Raw genomic sequence first — 17,800 nt, 5'->3', positions numbered from 1 at the left:
CAATAAAAGCTTCAATGCTTTAGAAAGCTTGATTTGGCCATCACTACTTCGAAGCGTGTGTCAGGTAATCCCCGGGAGTTTTTGTGATGCGCTATCGAGGCTTGCTTTGATTACGTATGCAGTGACGTTCGAGGCCTCGCGGGCAGTCCGTACCACGTGACTGATTGAGGAACTGGCTTGCCGGTTCGCGCCAGGTTCGAAATAAAATGGGCAGCAAAACAGGTGATTTCCCCATCATATTGTGTTGTTTAATAGGATTACGTACTTGTTACATAGTTGAGAAGATTTTCCCCTGTCTGGCAACATTTTGATCTCATTTCTCCGAATATGATGTGCACACAGTAATAAATATCAAAAAATGATAAGTACCATAATATAAATAAACAACACCACAGATCCTATAATCTGATTTCTGTCTTTTTAGTTTATTAAACAGTGAAGCGCCACACGCTAGTTTGTGTCATTATCCAGATGTACATAAGCATGATTACACATTAACACAATCCACAGATAGTTTCCACTTTCTCTTTTGTATCAGACATACTGAGACAATATTTGAGAAAAATAACCATGAAAACAATTTATTTATTCAGTTTAGAAGTTTACACATCACATCATTATAATCATTGAGCCTGTGTCACTTGAACTGTCCACTTGATGGCGCAGTAGAGCAAATGAATCATGGTAAATGGTAAATGGTAAATGGCCTGTATTTATATAGCGCTTTCTAGTCCCTAAGGACCCCAAAGCGCTTTACATATCCAGACATCCACCCATTCACACACACATTCACACACTGGTGATGGCAAGCTACATAGTAGCCACAGCCACCCTGGGGCGCACTGACATCACAGTGCTTCGAACCATGTTGGCACAGAAGCACAGATATGTTGAAACACTCCGAGTCTAAAACAGTGATTCTACAGCCAGTGGTCTAAACACCCAGGTCACGTGACCACAACTGAATGAGGTTATGAGTGGCATACCTGCTGCTTCTGCGCTTCACGCATGCCAGACGTAAGGATTCCCCTGTAGTGGCCCACCAGAGGGCTCAACTCACACCCAGGTCGGAAAGAGGAGTTCTGCTGGTTTTTGGTGTTCAGATGAATAAAGTCGGAATGGAAAGTTACAGCTCCTGTTTCGTCTGTACCATACCTCCACACCGCTTTTTTATTTAACCAGAGACATTTTGGCTGGTCTCTGTATTTTTTTTTTCATACTAACGCTTCTATTTATTACACATGCTCGAAAGAAAACAACATCATCTCTCTCATTATTATTTTTGCTGTAGATTGTGAAAAAACCTTAAAAACAGCTGGAAACCCGTGTGGTTATGTCATCAAACACGCAGTCTATGTTTTACTTTATGAATTGATTTGTTGTGAGCAACACGAATCTTAACTGAGGGAGAATTTTGCTGAAGCACACTGATCACTATAGTCACATTCTGCTGTCAGTAACAGTCTTGTTTGTGCAGGGATTTCTCCAAAATATGTGCTGATTCTAAGTATTGTGCAGGGATTGTCTGTGTCACAGTTTCACAGAAATCTTGTAAACTACTACTACATTTAAAAAAACAAAACAAACAAAAAACAAGGTTATTGTAGCTTAATTGTAACTTTTTAATTGTAATTAAAAAAAAACAATTAAATAAAAATGCTAAATGACACAAAATCTGTCAAATTTCTGACGCACAGCAAGTAGATCACACTTCCTTTGCTGGCTGTTCTTATACTTTTCATGCTGTTGTAGATTAGGTATATCAGTGAATTCATCAAGTGTTAAAGAATTTTCTGAAGTAGGAATGTTGTTTCTCATGTTGCACATCACTGGTGAACTTTTGGCTTCTGGGGGATTTTTGTAGCTTGCAGGCCTTTAACTGAAAATCTAATTTGTAATCTTTTAGAAGTTATCCTGCTTTGTCTACATTGTGGCTGAATGTCAGGTGGCCCCTGTAGTCTGCATGTCTTACATACTGTTTGCGTGCTCTGCAAAACAGATTAACATGTAATTACTTTTGAGGTAGATGCAACTATTCAATAACTGCTAGGAAAGACAAAGCAAGTGTGTTTATAGGACTAAGAAGCTTGGAAAGAAAAGTGTCTGGACTTTTTTAAGTTGCTTGAAGACGTTTCACCTCTCATCCGACAAGCTTCTTCAGTTCTAAGGGTCAAATGGTGGAGAGTCTCAGATTTAAACCCTGTGGGAGTATCCCCCGAGAGGAACAAAGGACCCCCTAATGATCGTCTACCTAATCACGTGAGCCAAGGTGTGAAAATCGGTGTAGGTCACAATCAGCCAAGGTTTCAGGTGAGTTCATTCGGGTGGCTCTTCTATGTTGTGCCATGCGTTTATAAAGAGCCACCTCCACGGGACAAGACTCTGAGATCCATCTGCATCTAAAGGACAAAGGTCACTCTTTCGAGGATGCCAATGTTCACATTTTGCACAGAGAAGACAGATGGTTTGAAAGAGGAGTGAAAGAAGCCATTTATGTCCACTGTGAGCGACCATCTTTGAACAGAGGCGGTGGTTTACGACACCAACTGTCTGCCATCTATAATCCAGATCCCTTCCCAGACGCCTTGATGCCCACTCACTTCCTGGGTCATTTGACCTTAGTGAATAACATGATGGGGTGGGGCCAGGTTTCACAGTGGGTTCACTAGAAACCTTGACTGATTGTGACCCACACCTATTTTCACATCTTGGCTCATGTTTCAATTCAATTCAATAAAACTTTATCGATCCTGACGGTTGACCCCGAAGGAAATTGGGTTAAGACTTCCAACCTTTTGCTAGCACCATCTTACCCTTCCGACCATACATACATTACACAAACATCACATGAGGAAGACAGGTCAGAGAGGTATAACAATGGAAAATGCACAACATGATGAAAGACGAGGAGAAAAGGAGTGTAGGTCTGTGTGTGTGTGTGTGTGTGTGTGTGTTCCATGTTCAGCCGAGAGAAAGTGTCCCTTCACTCAGTTAGGCAAAAGTCAACAATCTTTGGTTGGCCTTGAATGAGGAGGGAGAAAGTCAAAACACAGTCTTGTTATCTAAGGGAGAATTGTTATTCTCGTAAGCTTTTGCCTTGAGCATCCAGCTGGCGCCAGGGGCCGCGTGAGATGAAGATGGTAGCTGTTTTGGTTAGTGCAAACAAACTGCTTCCAATTTTACAGTTGGTCTAATGTCCATCACTGGTCACCAGTAGGGATGGGTATTGATAAGATTTTCACGATTCCGATTCCATTTTCGATTCTGTTTAACAATTCGATTCTTTATCGATTCTCTTATCTATTCTTATTTTTAAAAAAGAGAACACTAAGGTCGATTAGCTTAGAACTTTGTTTTATATCTTCTCATTGAACAAGATAGAAATTTAGGAGTAACATGGCCTTACAAACCCAACAGTGAGATCTTAAGAGATCCACAGCCTATGGCTCTTCAATGGGGTGTCACAGGGTCCCCAGGAAAAAAAAATGTAAATGTAAAATAATAAAATAAATATTCTTCTGTAGCAATAACAAAGTATAACATAAATTATTCTGTAGCAATTACACAAGAATATCCAGTAATGTCCCTGCCAACAATTAAACACCTTCACTTACCGAAAATCGGGGGCATCTGCTGTGGCAAATGGGTGCAAGCCTTTGACCACAAACTTAGTCACTGCTCGGTGACATTCATCCTGGCCTGAAAGGAGACGCTACCGGTAGACTGCAGCGAGAACTGCCAGCATCTGAGCCAGCCAGACTCTGTCTCTCTCATCATGGTCACCTAAATGCACAGTAATGGCAGGTTTTGTAATAAGGCAGATCGCGCTAACATAATATGCACTGTTAGTTGATTATTTACCTGCCGCATTAACGGGAGAGGACGTGCAAACGTTTCCGCTGCTGCTGGGCTGAGATTCACGAGTCCGGAGAGGAATTAAAAACACGACATTCATTTAAGGTTATCGCGTGTTTTGTGAGCAAATGCTTTTGCATATTCGTAGTGTTTCCTACCTTAAATGAAATATCTACTTTGCAAGTATTGCAAGTTGCCCTGTTGTCATCCGTTCTCGTAAAGTATAACCAAACTTTTGAGTGTTTGAGCCGCTTAGGCACCATTTCCTGACGTGGTGATGTCATTCAGGTCGACTGGGATCGATAAGGGAATCGTTTGCAAAAATGGCAAACAATTCCAAGTAATTGAAACAGTGGGAACCGGTTCTCAACAAGAACCGTGCTTCGATACCCATCCCTAGTCACCAGGTCTCTCAATTCCTGTTCTTCTTCCAGATCTTATCCATATAGCAGAGCCATGAGCTTCTCCAAGATCTTATCCATATTGCTTTAAAAAAAACACAGTCTGAGTAATCACAGCCCTGCCCATCGTCTATCATGTCGCCCAGCCTTGTGGGATTTTGAACAGCTGTAGCCGCTTGTTGTTCTTCGATAAGCCAGGTGTGAGCCAGCTCCAATCAACCAGAACTCTGTTATCATGGTTCTGAATTGTGATTAGGTAAAGGATCATTAGGGGGTCCATTGTCCCTCTCGGGGGTTACTCCCACAGAGCTTAAATCTGGGACTCTCCACCATTTAACCCTAGAACTGAAGAAGGGTGTGATGGCATCAGCCACACAGGGGTAAATTAGTCCATTTTTTACTTTATTAGTTTGCTTTGCAGTTTTCTTCATTAATCATTTGGTTAAACCTAACACTGGTATTATGAGGCGCGCACATAGTAACATTGTGTGGTTTTTCTAAAATGTTTTGTTGTATTAATTATGTTTTTCTCTCTTTGAGTTACCTGGGTTTGGGCGGTGGCTGTTTCCTGTCTGGGCAAAAGGCGTGGCTGAGGACTCTGGGGACAAAATGCCTGCTCAGCAGGACCAACCATGGGCTTACCAGGAACAGGGGTGTTTTAGGTTTAGTTAGGTTATTCTGTGCTTAGTTAAAATTAGTGTGTGTTTTTGTTTTCCCCTATTGTGTAAATGGTTTGGCCAAATCATTATAAAAGCTACCCTCATGTGTCTTTGTAATTAGGTCAGTTTGTGAGTTAAGTTGTGTCTCACTTTGTTTTGTTTAAGTTTCTGGAAATTATTTTTCGCAGAGTTATATTTAGTTGACCTCTTTTATGGGCCTGCTAAGTATGGTTTTGAATTTTGTTAATTTTGGACTTTTGAGGGTTAAAATAAAGAAAACCCTTTTGAAGTTACTTTTTTGCCTGTGTCCTCTATGCTTTGGCTGCTTGGTCCCTCACAATTGGTGGCAGCAGTGGGATTAGCCAGTTGAGGACACAGTTTTTTTTTTTATTTCTTTGAGGTTTTTTCACCCCAGAAAAAAAAAGGAAAATGCATCGGGAGGAAAAGTGGAAAAGAAGAAAGGAGTAACTGTTCAGAAGGAAGCTGATGCTGAGGAGGAAATTGGAGTCTCTGAAATGGTGGAGAGCACTGAGGTTGAAGAAAGGGAGCCATCTCTGTCGGATCTGATGTCAATATTGCAAGCTCATATGGGTCAACAGGAGGCTCGGGAAGCAAGGCAAGAAGAGGTAACTGCACGACAAGAACAAAAATTCAAAGCATTGCAACATCAGTTCCAGCTTTTACAGTTAGAGGTGCAGTCCCGGACATCACCAGTACCTGAGCTACCATTACCTACCACAGAGTCATCAGAGTCAAGGGAGCTACCTAACATTTCTAGTTCTCCTCAAGCTCAAGCTGAATCCAGTCAGTCATTATCAGGTCAGTTTTCATTGCATGAACCCAGATTGGAAAAGTTGACTGATAGTGATGATATTGAGCATTTTTGACCACATTTGAACGCATTGCCTTAGCATATCGTTGGGAAAAAACAGACTGGGTTTTTCGTTTAATACCACTGCTAACGGGCAAGGCAAGAGGGGCGACGTTCATATGGATATTGATGACTCTCTCAGCTATGACAAAGTGAAAGCTGCAATTTTGTCCAAGTATGATGTTAACCCTGAGACCTACAGGCAGCGATTCCGTTCACTGGAAGTCAGGCTTGATGAGAACCCTAAGGAGTTGTATGCTCGACTTAAAGATCTTTACGGAAATGGATTCAGCCAAAGGTAAAACGAACCAAGAAATTGGTGAAATAATCATCCTTGAACAATATTTGAGAATGTTGTCCCCTGAGCTACAGGTTTGGATTCGAGAGCACAATCCGTCTTCTGCAGCGAAGGCAGCTGAGCTGGCAGAAGTGTTTGTAGCTGCCAGGAGGAAAGGACAACCTTGGACCTGTAATGCAAATAAAATGCCAAAGGAAGGCCCCAAATCAGCCCAGATGTATCATCAGAGGCCAGTGTCAGCTGATAAAACTCCTGTGGGTGAGAACCAGTTTGCTGGCAGACCATTAAAAATTCAAAAAGATTTTTGTTACCTCTGTGGGTTAGAGGGCCACACAAAGCCAATGTGCCCAAAAACTTCAGCTAAGATGGTTCAAATGTGTTTCATGCCACGTCTACGTGCTGAACATGGGCTCCAGTGTGACCAGACTGTTAAAATGATACAAATTGAAGCTAATGGAACAACTTTAAGAGCTTTACTTGATTCTGGCAGTTCTCATACACTGATACACAGAGATTTTGTGCCCCCCAATATTGTCCGTGTTAGTGATACCATCCCCATTTGTTGTGTGCATGGAGATGAGAAGATGTATTCAACAGCTGACATGTACGTTAAGGTGAATGGACAGACTTACCTGTTAAATGTTGGGGTGGTTGATAACCTGCCTTATTCAGCTATTCTGGGACGAGATTTTCCAGTGCTTTTTGATTTATTGGAGTCAGACCAGAATCATCAATGCAATGTGGCTGTTACTAGAGCCCAAGCTCAAAAATCAAGTGAAACCACAGAAGTCTTCAGTGCCTTGCCATTTTTTAATGAGGAATGGGAAGCTGCACCTGGGAAGCCTCGGAAAAGTCGCAGACAGAGGAGACAGGAGAAGTTCCAGCATACTATAGTACACCCAGAAATGCATACTGATCCAGACTTACCTTTGGGATTTCAAATTCCTGGCAATATAATAGAATTGCAAAAAACTGATCCTAGTTTAGCTTCCTGTTTTCAGCGAGCGGTAGACAAGGACCAAGTAGAGGAGGTAGGCATTAACAAAAGTGACTATGTCTTGCAAAATGGCATACTTTACCATCAGGTGGGCTCACTTCTGAAGCTAGTGGTTCCCCAAGAAGTTAGAGAAATGGTGCTTAATTTGGGACACTCTATTCCTGGGCTGGCCACCTGGGTAAGCACAAAACCACAGCTCGCATTAAACAACATTTTTTCTGGCCTGGCCTCCATAGAGATGTAGCCTACTTCTGTAAGAGCTGTCCTCAGTGCCAAATGACATCCTCCAAAGTCCCTTCCAAAGCTCCACTCCAACCACTGCCTATTATTGGTACCCCATTTGAGCGCCTCGGAATGGATATTGTTGGACCCGTTGAGAAGAGTAAGTCAGGGAATCGCTATATGCTTGTAATCACTGATTATGCAACTAAATATCCAGAGGTCTTCCACTGAAATCCATCAAGGCAAAATCAGTAGCCTTCTGCCTTGTACAGCTCTTTGCAAGAGTAGGGTTCCCACAGGAAATACTGACTGATCAGGGGAGTAACTTCATGTCCAACTTATTAAAACAGGTGTACAAGCTGCTGGGCATTAGAAGCCTGAGGACCACCCCATACCATCCTCAGACTGATGGGCTAACAGAACGGTTCAATCAGACTCTGAAGCAGATGCTCCGAAAGGTGGTGGATGAGAATGGTGCTGATTGGGATCAGTGGCTTCCTTATCTTCTCTTTGCCTACAGGAAGTGCCACAAGCTCCACTGGTTTCTCTCCGTTCGAACTTTTGTATGGGTATGAGGTACAAGGACCTCTAGCCCTGTTAAGAAACATCTGGGAGGGAGGCAATGAAAAGATGGACTCTGTTGATGTTGTTTCCTATGTTCTGCAGATGAGGGAGCGACTGCAGAAAATGAGTGAGCTTGCTCAGTCAAATATGACCAAAATCCAGCAGAAGCAGAAGTTTTGGTATGACCGAGCAGCTCGTCAGAGGTCTTTTAGTCCTGGACAAAAGGTGTTGGTGCTCCTCCCTACTGACAACAACAAGCTATTGGCTAAGTGGCAAGGGCCCTTTGAGGTTCAGAAGAAATTGGGGTCCACTACTTACCAGGTGTTCATCCCTGAAAGCCACGCTCCAGCAGGGTTCTGCACATAAATCTTTTGAAGGAATGGGCGCAGCGCCCTGAAAAGACAGCAGAAGTGATGCTCATAAGGGGTGTGCCAGAGGAAGAAGAGGTTGGTGAGCAATACTTGCCTTGTGCTGATGTGGTAAATTTCGACCTTAGTCATCTGCCAGATGATAAACAGCTTCAGGTGAGAGCTGCATGCAACCCTGAAGTGTTTAAAGTGAATCCTGGCCGAACAGATATTGTTGAGCATGACATTGTCATTAAAGAGGGTGTCTCAGTAAAGCGTTTGAGCTACAGGATCCCTGAACGTCTGCTGACATCCCTGAAGAAGGAAATTGACCTCATGTTGTCCTTGGGGATCATCGAGCCATCAAAGAGTGAGTGGTGTAATCCGGTGGTCCTGGTGCCAAAGAAGGATGAAAGCATGAGGTTCTGTATAGACTTCAGGTACCTAAACTCAATATCACTGTTTGACTCATACCCCACACCACGCATTGATGATTTGCTGGAACGGCTGGGAAGGCAAAGTACTTGACCACACTTGACCTGTGCAAGGGATATTGGCAGGTGCCACTCACGGAGCGATCAAAGAAGTTGACTGCCTTTCGAACACCTTGGGGTCTCTTCCAATTTACAGTGATGCCATTCGGGCTGCATGGGGCTCCAGCAACCTTTCAGAGGTTAATGGATCAGGTACTATGTGGTCTCTCAGACTTTGCATCTGCATATCTTGATGATATTGTCATCTACAGCACCACATGGGAGGAACACTTGGAACATCTGCATGCTGTCTTCGACCGTCTTGGTGCTGCTGGGTTGACGGTGAACCCCTCTAAGTGTGTTTTTGCCTCTGCTGAGACTGCATACCTGGGCCATGTGATCGGGAATGGGGTGATCAAGCCTCAGGTCAGTAAGATCCAAGCCATTGAGTCTTGTCCTCTCCCACAGACAAGGAAGCAACTAAGATCCTTTTTGGGCATGGCAGGCTTTTATCGTCGGTTCATACCACAATTCTCCACCAGGGCAGCTCCACTAACTGACTTGATAGGCATCAAGTGTCCTAATCAGATTAACTGGACAGAGGAGGCTATAGTAGCTTTCAAGGACATCAGTCAATCACTGAGTAGTGAACCAGTTTTGTACAGTCCAGACTTTAATGAGCCCTTTTTCCTTCAAACTGATGCATCTCATAGGGGTCTGGGAGCAGTGCTACTTCAAGGTTTGGAAGGAGAACGTCATCCTGTTGCTTATATCAGCGAAAGCTGTTCCCAAGAGAGGTTCGGTATTCAACAGTGGAAAAGGAGGCCCTTGCCATCAAGTGGGCCCTTGATTCCTTCAGGTACTACCTTCTTGGAAGAGAATTCACCCTGGAGACGGATCACAGTGCACTTCAGTGGATGGAAAAGATGAAAGATAAGAACGGAAGAATCACAAGATGGTACCTTGCTCTGCAACCTTTTCGGTTCGTCATCAAGCACATTCCTGGGAAGAACAACGTTACCGCCGACTTCCTCTCTCGCTCTACCAGCGAGAGTCCTGAAGAGGGGGGGTGTGTGATGGCATCAGCCACACAGGGGTAAATTAGTCCATTTTTTACTTTATTAGTTTGCTTTGCAGTTTTCTTCATTAATCATTTGGTTAAACCTAACACTGGTATTATGAGGCGCGCACATAGTAACATTGTGTGGTTTTTCTAAAATGTTTTGTTGTATTAATTATGTTTTTCTCTCTTTGAGTTACCTGGGTTTGGGCGGTGGCTGTTTCCTGTCTGGGCAAAAGGCGTGGCTGAGGACTCTGGGGACAAAATGCCTGCTCAGCAGGACCAACCATGGGCTTACCAGGAACAGGGGTGTTTTAGGTTTAGTTAGGTTATTCTGTGCTTAGTTAAAATTAGTGTGTGTTTTTGTTTTCCCCCCTATTGTGTAAATGGTTTGGCCAAATCATTATAAAAGCTACCCTCATGTGTCTTTGTAATTAGGTCAGTTTGTGAGTTAAGTTGTGTCTCACTTTGTTTTGTTTAAGTTTCTGGAAATTATTTTTCGCAGAGTTATATTTAGTTGACCTCTTTTATGGGCCTGCTAAGTATGGTTTTGAATTTTGTTAATTTTGGACTTTTTGAGGGTTAAAATAAAGAAAACCCTTTTTGAAGTTACTTTTTTGCCTGTGTCCTCTATGCTTTGGCTGCTTGGTCCCTCACAAAGGGCTTACTGGGCTTAAGCCCGGGTCATTTTTCCAGAAGCCCGATGTCTTTTGGAGTGTAATTTGTTTCATAGTTAGATGCCTGACTGACAACTTTATAAAACAAAAACTACACACAATATTCCAAACACATAGCGCACACTGTGGGAATTTACGACTGTGCGTAAATTCCCCCTAATTTTGGTATGATCTGAGCTCAGGCACTAGGCAAATGAGCACTGCACTTAGGCATGTGAACGAGGGGGGAGAAGCTGCTGCCTGTGAGTTTTCTGTGGGAGAAGTGCAGCCAGAGGAGAGCTTAAGTTTGATCAGGTACCAAAGCAAATAATTCGTACTGTACAAATAATATAAATATGACGGTGTATCACAAAAGATTGATATCAAACTGATCACTTGACCCATATTACGTTACTTGCTCTTCGAGTGAATCACCAAATGGCGAAATGAAAAGCCGAACAAAAATGCTGCATTTTTTAGAGAGTCTTAGCTTACATGTGTGTTTATTTCATATTTTCAGTTGTTACCCTTCGATTGCTAAACAAAGCACTCTAAATCGGCTTCAGTTATGTACTGATGAACACAAAAATGGACATAAGGGGCTTCTTTCAAAGGAAAAACTCTGGTAGAAGTTATTTTATGTATTATGCTTTGCATGTTGTTCAGTATATTTCTATGCAAAATGAGGAATTTCAATACACAGCAGTATATTCACAGTTGAAACACTACATACACTTTTTTTTTACTTTTAAACATCAATTTAGAGTAAACTTTTTTAGATAAATAAATATTGAAATATCTTTTGAATAAGTTAAATGTCAGAATAAAGCGAGAGAGAGCTGTCTATTTTTTATCACTTTCATCAAATTTAGGAGTACATATACACTAAGTTTATTGTTAATTAATAAGAAAACTCCAGACGATTCCATTCTGAGCAGAAGAAGCTTCTGATAGGTTAGTAGAGTCCATGTGAGTAAATTGGTGGCACACCTGTGGATGCATATAAGGCAAAACACAGAGCCTGTTTCTTTGACATGGGAAAATCAAGAGATGTCAACCAAAACACCAGGAAAAAAGAACTGTGGACCTCCATAAGTGTGGCTCAATTTTGAATACAATTTGGTGCCATTTGCAATTAAGAAATACAGAAGATTTCTCTCTTTACTCTTAAATTTAACAAATATGTTTTTATCAATCAAAAAAAAAAAATAGCCTGATGTGATGTTTTAAAATGAAAAAAGTGTTTTTGTTTTTATCTGAAGAGTATGCAAATATCTGGTTTCAACTGTATATTTGATGATGTTGATGTTTGGCTTGATTGTCACACTGTTAAAAAAACATCCTAAAAAAAAGGTAATATTCCGGCAGCTGGGGCGCCAAAATAATACCGTAAAATAACAGAAAATAACTGTCCCTTAAAAATACGGTTATTTTCAGTAATGAAAATAGAGTTTGTTGCCCTAATTTTACATGGGAATTTGCCTTTTACAAATGCTTTTAAACATTAAATTGGTAACATTTTAATGTGATCAAACAATGAAATTATCTATAAACAAGGTCAATGAATACAGCAATATGAATAATAATACTTAAATGTACAGAAATATACAGTTAATGTTATTTACACCAACTGTTATTTGATGTAAAAAAAGTTGTTTATCCAATTATATTTGATGTAATACTACAGTATAAACACAAATGATAATGATTTCACTTTCAAAACGTGTCAAAAAACTAGATATTGGATTTAAAATTACAATTTACTGTTGATTCTAGATAATGTCACATATAAATTTAGTTTCAGTGTAATCAAACATAGATTTCATGAATATGTACTGGACTTCCAACTTGAATTAAGTGTGCTCCCTGTAAGATTGTGCTACTGAACAGCCGATTATGTTATCCTCAGGATAAAAAAAAGAACTTTTAATGTTCTCCACTTGTAGTCTGCAATTTTGGTGATCAACATCAGAACCTTTGGATTGACTGCTAGGTTTTTCTTAGACGTGTTTCGCTCCACTTTGGGTTTATCTTAAGGCACCTGTTGAATGAAAAACAACAACTTCATTAAGAAACTGAGGACTGGACTGTATATTTGCAATGAATCTAAGTGTAGATTGAGCTTGCTTTTGAGTGCGTGTTTGGACATACAGGTCATTGTGGAACAGAGAGGTGATGCAAAGATGTTTGGTTAACCTGTGAGTCTATTGCAAATGCTGTTTCAGGGTAGTGAAACATCTGTGATAATCTACTACTCAAAAGTCTCTTTCTATAACTTGACATGGGCATGAATCAAGGATATTTCAGAGACAGCCATCTGAAACGCAAATATTAATTATTTGTTGATTTATCAATCTACAAATCATCTCAACACTCAAGCATTGTTCATTCTTATGCGTTTTAGCTGCAAATGAAAGGAGATAATAATAATGGATTGCATTTATATAGCGCTTTTCGAGACCCTCAAACCGCTGTACAATTCCACTATTCATTCATACACTGGTGGAGGCAAGCTACAGTTGTAGCCACAGCTGTCCTGGGGCAGACTGACAGAAGCGAGGCTGCCATATTGCGCCATCGGCCCCTCTGGCCATCACCAGTAGGCGGTAGGTGAAGTGTCTTGCCCAAGGACACAACAACAAAGACAGACAGAGCTGGGGATCGAACCGGCGACCTTCCGGTTACAAGATTAGCTTTCCAACCCCCTGAACCCCGGTCGCCCTGAGATCTGATGATTTGATTTGGATTGCATAAGTTTAGATTTCACTGTCTCATCATTCTTATGTTTCAATGCATAAAATTGACTGGTGCCGCCTTACCTTTGCAAGAATTCCAAAGTTGCTGCCTGGGCTACTGGATAAGAAATGTTCATGCAGTAGTAAGAGCCAAACATCAGGATAAGTGCGTCGCTGAAGATAGTGATATGGCCATTCACAATGGCCATGCAGTTTGGGCCCCCCGGTCAACTGCAAGGTGTCCAAACCTTTGCTGTGGGCCCGTTCCTTTTCTGTTTTAAAAAAAGCATAAAAAAATATGAAAATGATTTTATTTAAAATTAAATGTCATCTGTAACTTTATGCCATTTGGAAATTATTTCATCTTCCACTTGCTTAACTGTTCATATGAACTAAAATTTTGACTATGGATGCCCAAACATTTACATTAAAGCACCACAACTGCGACAGGCATAATCTTTTGACAACCTTAAATGCAGCACAATACTCACCTTTACAGCTTACTGAATAAATTTGAGAACACACAACACTAACCTGCAGAGGAAGAAAAAAAACCTTATAAATCATGAAACCTGCCAAAATCCAAATACATGTCTGCAATGTACGTTTAAATGTAGTCAAATAATTGGCCTCAGCTGCTTTAGTCTACTTCAGGGGCGATTCTAGGATCAGAGCTTTGGGGGTGCTGAGCACCAAGAGAGCTGTGTGTGTGTGTGCGTGTGTGTGGAGAAGCAAATTTGTATAGCAAAATTCACAATAGTATAGCCATGTTAAATAAGATGCCCAAGTATGCAGCAGTGCACCCTAATGCAGGCCTTTGAACTATATGTTAATAATTACACAAAGTGTACCTCTATCTCTATAGCTGAGATTAGTCTGTATCCATAATTTGTGGATTCACTGATTTGTTTTAAAACGGCGCCTTTTTTCCATGAACTGCAGATGATGAAATCCTCTTCATTTGAGAAAATGTCCTTAAACTATTTTGTTCATACTTACTGAGTTCCCTAGCTACTTCTTTACCATGTCAATAAACTGCATGAGCAAGAACTGTATGGTAGAATTAAAGACACATCTTAACTGATTAAATCAACTTTTTTTTTAACTGATTAACTGAAAATTTGGAATGAAAATCCAAAAACTTGCTGCAGTTCTTTGTATTAATGATCTCTCTCTCTGTGTGCGTGTGTGCATGCAATGCTGTGTATGCTATGTGAGTGTGTGTGCATGTGTCTGTGCATGCTCGCAGTGGGGAGGTCACAACAGGAGCTTCCTGAGTTGACATTTCCCATTACATCAACCTTAAAGTCATTTTGGACTGAGGACTTCCCGAGCTGTTGGCGAACATAAAAACAGTACAATCACTCTTGACAAAATTACTTCTTATCTACCATCATGTATTTTCAAACAACATGTTGTAACTGTGTTTAGTTTTTGAATGCATTTCCAGTCAGTAGTTATTTAACTGCTTTTTTTCTCCAAATACAGTCAATACAGAAATACCTGTAGTACTCAAAAGAGACTTTAACTCTTACAAGGCTTTATAAGTTAAAAACAAATCCAAAACTTTACCTCTCAGATCAGTGTCTAAAAACAAGAAGGTCTTTCTATAAAATCTTCTCATAGTGTTGGGATAAAAAACAACATTAAATAATTGGATCCTCCAAAAAAGTAATTCGTGTTTGCATGTTCACACTGAAAACCAAAACACACACTTTATAAAACAGATAAACCATTAAAACCTAATTAAAACACACCCAACAGAAGGAGACGGGAGCAGGGTTTACATGAAGTAGCAAAGGTGGTTCTATATGCTACATTGATTATACATTACGATAAATGAAGTATCAAACTGAATTTTATTGATTGATTTGACTTTTTCACATTCGGAAAACAAAAAAAAGGCAAGTTAACTTCATTTATAAAGCAATAACCTTTAATACAGAGCAAACTGAAGGCACCTTAATCAACATTATAAACAAACATTACAAAGAAATTAAAGAAAGCACAATATAGAAAATGATTAGCACTAAAACCAAGTTGAAATCGGAGTAAAAGCAATTGTTAAAATGACTTAACGTACAAGATTAAAGATAAAATGAAAACACAAGTTGCCACAAAAAACCCCCAAAACGATTACCACTGAGCACAGATGCCACAGAAGTTTATTCCATTTGTGAAAAGCCTTATTTAAAAGCAACTGCACAATGTTTTGTTATCTCAAGCAGAAGTATATTTGCTGTTTCTCACATTTGAGTGACCAAAAAACCACTGAAAGTTGTTTGGCTTTCGCCTCCCCAAAGGTGCGAGCCTGCAGCCATGCGCACATACACTCTGTCTCCTTGTTGCAGCTGCAGGAACACTGCGTTCCCTGCATTATCAGCTGAGTCATTTTTTGAACTATGATCACTTGCCATGACGATCACCAAACTGTTCTTGTACAGATGAACCCGTTGAGGATGATTTCCTCCAGCATGACAGAAGAAGGTAAAGTAATAAACACCTGCAACAGGTGCTGTAAACACACCTGAAGAGTAAAAGAGAATGTGAAAACTCAAACTGGATATCTAGTACTCTTTATCAATATTTTATTTTATTTTGGTGTCCTTAAATAAAATAAATATGTAACATTTGTCTGCTTTGTAACTCATTGTATTATCACAATAAATACACTTTTGGAAAATAAAACTATAAGATAAAAAACATTTGAGCAATTTAGTTATTATCTTTAAAAAAAACTGCAGTATTACTGATAGCAAGGTAAACTATTTCTATTTATTTATTTATATAGCACTTTTAATTACAACAGTGGTGTTGAGCAAAGTGTTGTACAAACATACACATTACACAATAAAATAACACACAATAAAGTAGCAATTTCAATTAACATCAATGCCAAATAGCTAATAACAAATAAATAAGTAAATAACTCTCATGCAGTATTGAAAGCCATACTAAAGATATAAGAGAATGAAAATCTCACCTGTTACTGGACTGTAAGCATTGCCAAGATTTGAAATTACTCTGCTGTAGACTAAGGTTCTGTCTGTGCTGAAGGGTCCAACATATCCACCGCCTAATAATGCACTAAATATGATCTTGGTTCTTTCTGTGAAAAACAAATGACAACCATGACATGCAATTAAATAAATGCATGACTGTTTCCCCACATATAAAAAAAAATAACAACAAAAAACTGCGTTTTGCTGATTTTGTTCCTCCTCCAGTTTTGTGAATTATGAATTGTCAGTAATGATTCACAGACAGTCATGTTATTTCAGTATTTGTTCTTTGAGTTTTTTCTCTTATGGCACCAGACTCTTTCAGGAGAACATATGTCAGCACTTTATGATATTTTTGTATCTCTTTATCAAGGTGTCTCAGCTGAAAAAACAGTTGTACATTTGCTAGTGAACAAGTTGAATGAAAAATGCATTGTGTGACTCTTTGAAATGTATCTGCAAACTTTATGCAATAAATGCTAAAAAGGTACTATTTTATGGATAATAAGATACCAATTCTTCAGAATCATTTAATATTAGTATTCTGTACTGTAAGCAAACAGTGGCCCAAATATAATGAGTTTTACTTTCGCCCGTCCTCCATTACGACTGACAATGAAATGACAAACACCTATAATAAGCACTGTAAAAAATCAAAGTCTGGAAGTCCTAATTTATTCAAAGTGACAACTAGAATAACAAATATTATATTAGCAATATGCTCCAACACATCTCCATCTCATAGCCTCACACATAAGTCAAAAATAATTAACCTAACTACAGCATTCACTGATGCCTTCTGATCAATATTACCATGGAAATGTTGGTAGGCATTACTAATAATTTACACTTTAGTGCATTAACCATATGTCTGTTTTAAAGAGGCTGTTTTTATCCTTCAATTTCCCAATCCTGTTATTGCTCTGATAATATCTTCCTCCAAAAACAAACAAAAAAAAGTTTAATGAATTTATTGCACTTGATGTTGCTGTACCTTTGTGTTGCAGCTCCAAAATCTGATTTTCACTGTCCTGCAGCCTGTTTACAGTGTGGTTCAGCTTGGTCTCACTGTCCTTAAGACTAGTGTCAGTGTCCTTCAGCTTGGTTTCACAATGAGCCAGCCTAGTTTCCACAGAGTTGACTTTTTCTGTCAAAGCCCCAAAGTCTTCCAGGAGTTTACAGATGTCAGGATAGCATGGCTTTGGTTCAGTAGCGTTATCATCACTCTGGGCCAAAGTCAAGCCACAGAACAGCAATGTATAACATAAAATGACAAAATTCATCTTCCAAGTCGATTCAGCTTCAAACTCTCAAGAACTCTGATTAATGTTATGGATCTTAATGCTTTTTATGCTGCTTAATAATCACCTGTTGATTATTAACACACAGATTTTTTTTTCTGTTATCAGTCGATGTAACTGATAACTGTATATAAGGGTAATGAGGAAATAATGATAAATTTACTGGCAAAACATTTTAAGTGTACTTCTCACTGTGTAAGCTCAAACATAAAACGTGCATTGATAAAAAACAAAAACAAAAAGACAGTTCCATCATGTCACCAAAACACCTCAGACACAAGGGACCCTTAAAGATGGATCAATCTTCTGCTGCAATCTTCTGCAGTCATTCATTTTCATTGTTTCACACTAACTTGTTT

The 17,800-nt window shown here is 39.7% G+C and overlaps 1 protein-coding gene across 1 annotated transcript; it reads right to left on the bottom strand.

Moving 5' to 3' along the window:
* Positions 1-14,600: 14,600 nt before the first annotated feature.
* LOC120439101 (complement C1q-like protein 2) lies at positions 14,601-17,442 on the bottom strand. The gene is made up of 3 exons (XM_039609812.1): positions 17,135-17,442; positions 16,122-16,247; positions 14,601-15,665 (listed from the first exon to the last, which is right to left on the bottom strand). The coding sequence occupies exons 1-3, from the start codon at positions 17,421-17,423 to the stop codon at positions 15,385-15,387; spliced, it is 696 nt and encodes a 231-aa protein (XP_039465746.1). The 5' UTR covers positions 17,424-17,442; the 3' UTR covers positions 14,601-15,384.
* Positions 17,443-17,800: the final 358 nt, after the last annotated feature.

Source organism: Oreochromis aureus, linkage group 3 (genome assembly GCF_013358895.1).
Source record: "Oreochromis aureus strain Israel breed Guangdong linkage group 3, ZZ_aureus, whole genome shotgun sequence".
NCBI classification, from domain to species: Eukaryota; Metazoa; Chordata; class Actinopteri; order Cichliformes; family Cichlidae; genus Oreochromis; species Oreochromis aureus.
The sequence above is the reverse complement of the archived record's forward strand: the minus strand, read 5'-3'. Positions and strand labels throughout refer to the sequence as shown.

Excerpts from the sequence above, each read along its gene's own strand:
- LOC120439101 (XM_039609812.1), bottom strand. The coding sequence starts at position 17,423 with ATGAATTTTGTCATTTTATGTTATACATTGCTGTTCTGTGGCTTGACT. Across the intron at positions 16,248-17,134 it reads TTTGGAGCTGCAACACAAAG|AAAGAACCAAGATCATATTT; the intron begins GTACAGCAACAT and ends TGTTTTTCACAG. Across the intron at positions 15,666-16,121 it reads TGCTTACAGTCCAGTAACAG|GTGTGTTTACAGCACCTGTT; the intron begins GTGAGATTTTCA and ends TTTACTCTTCAG.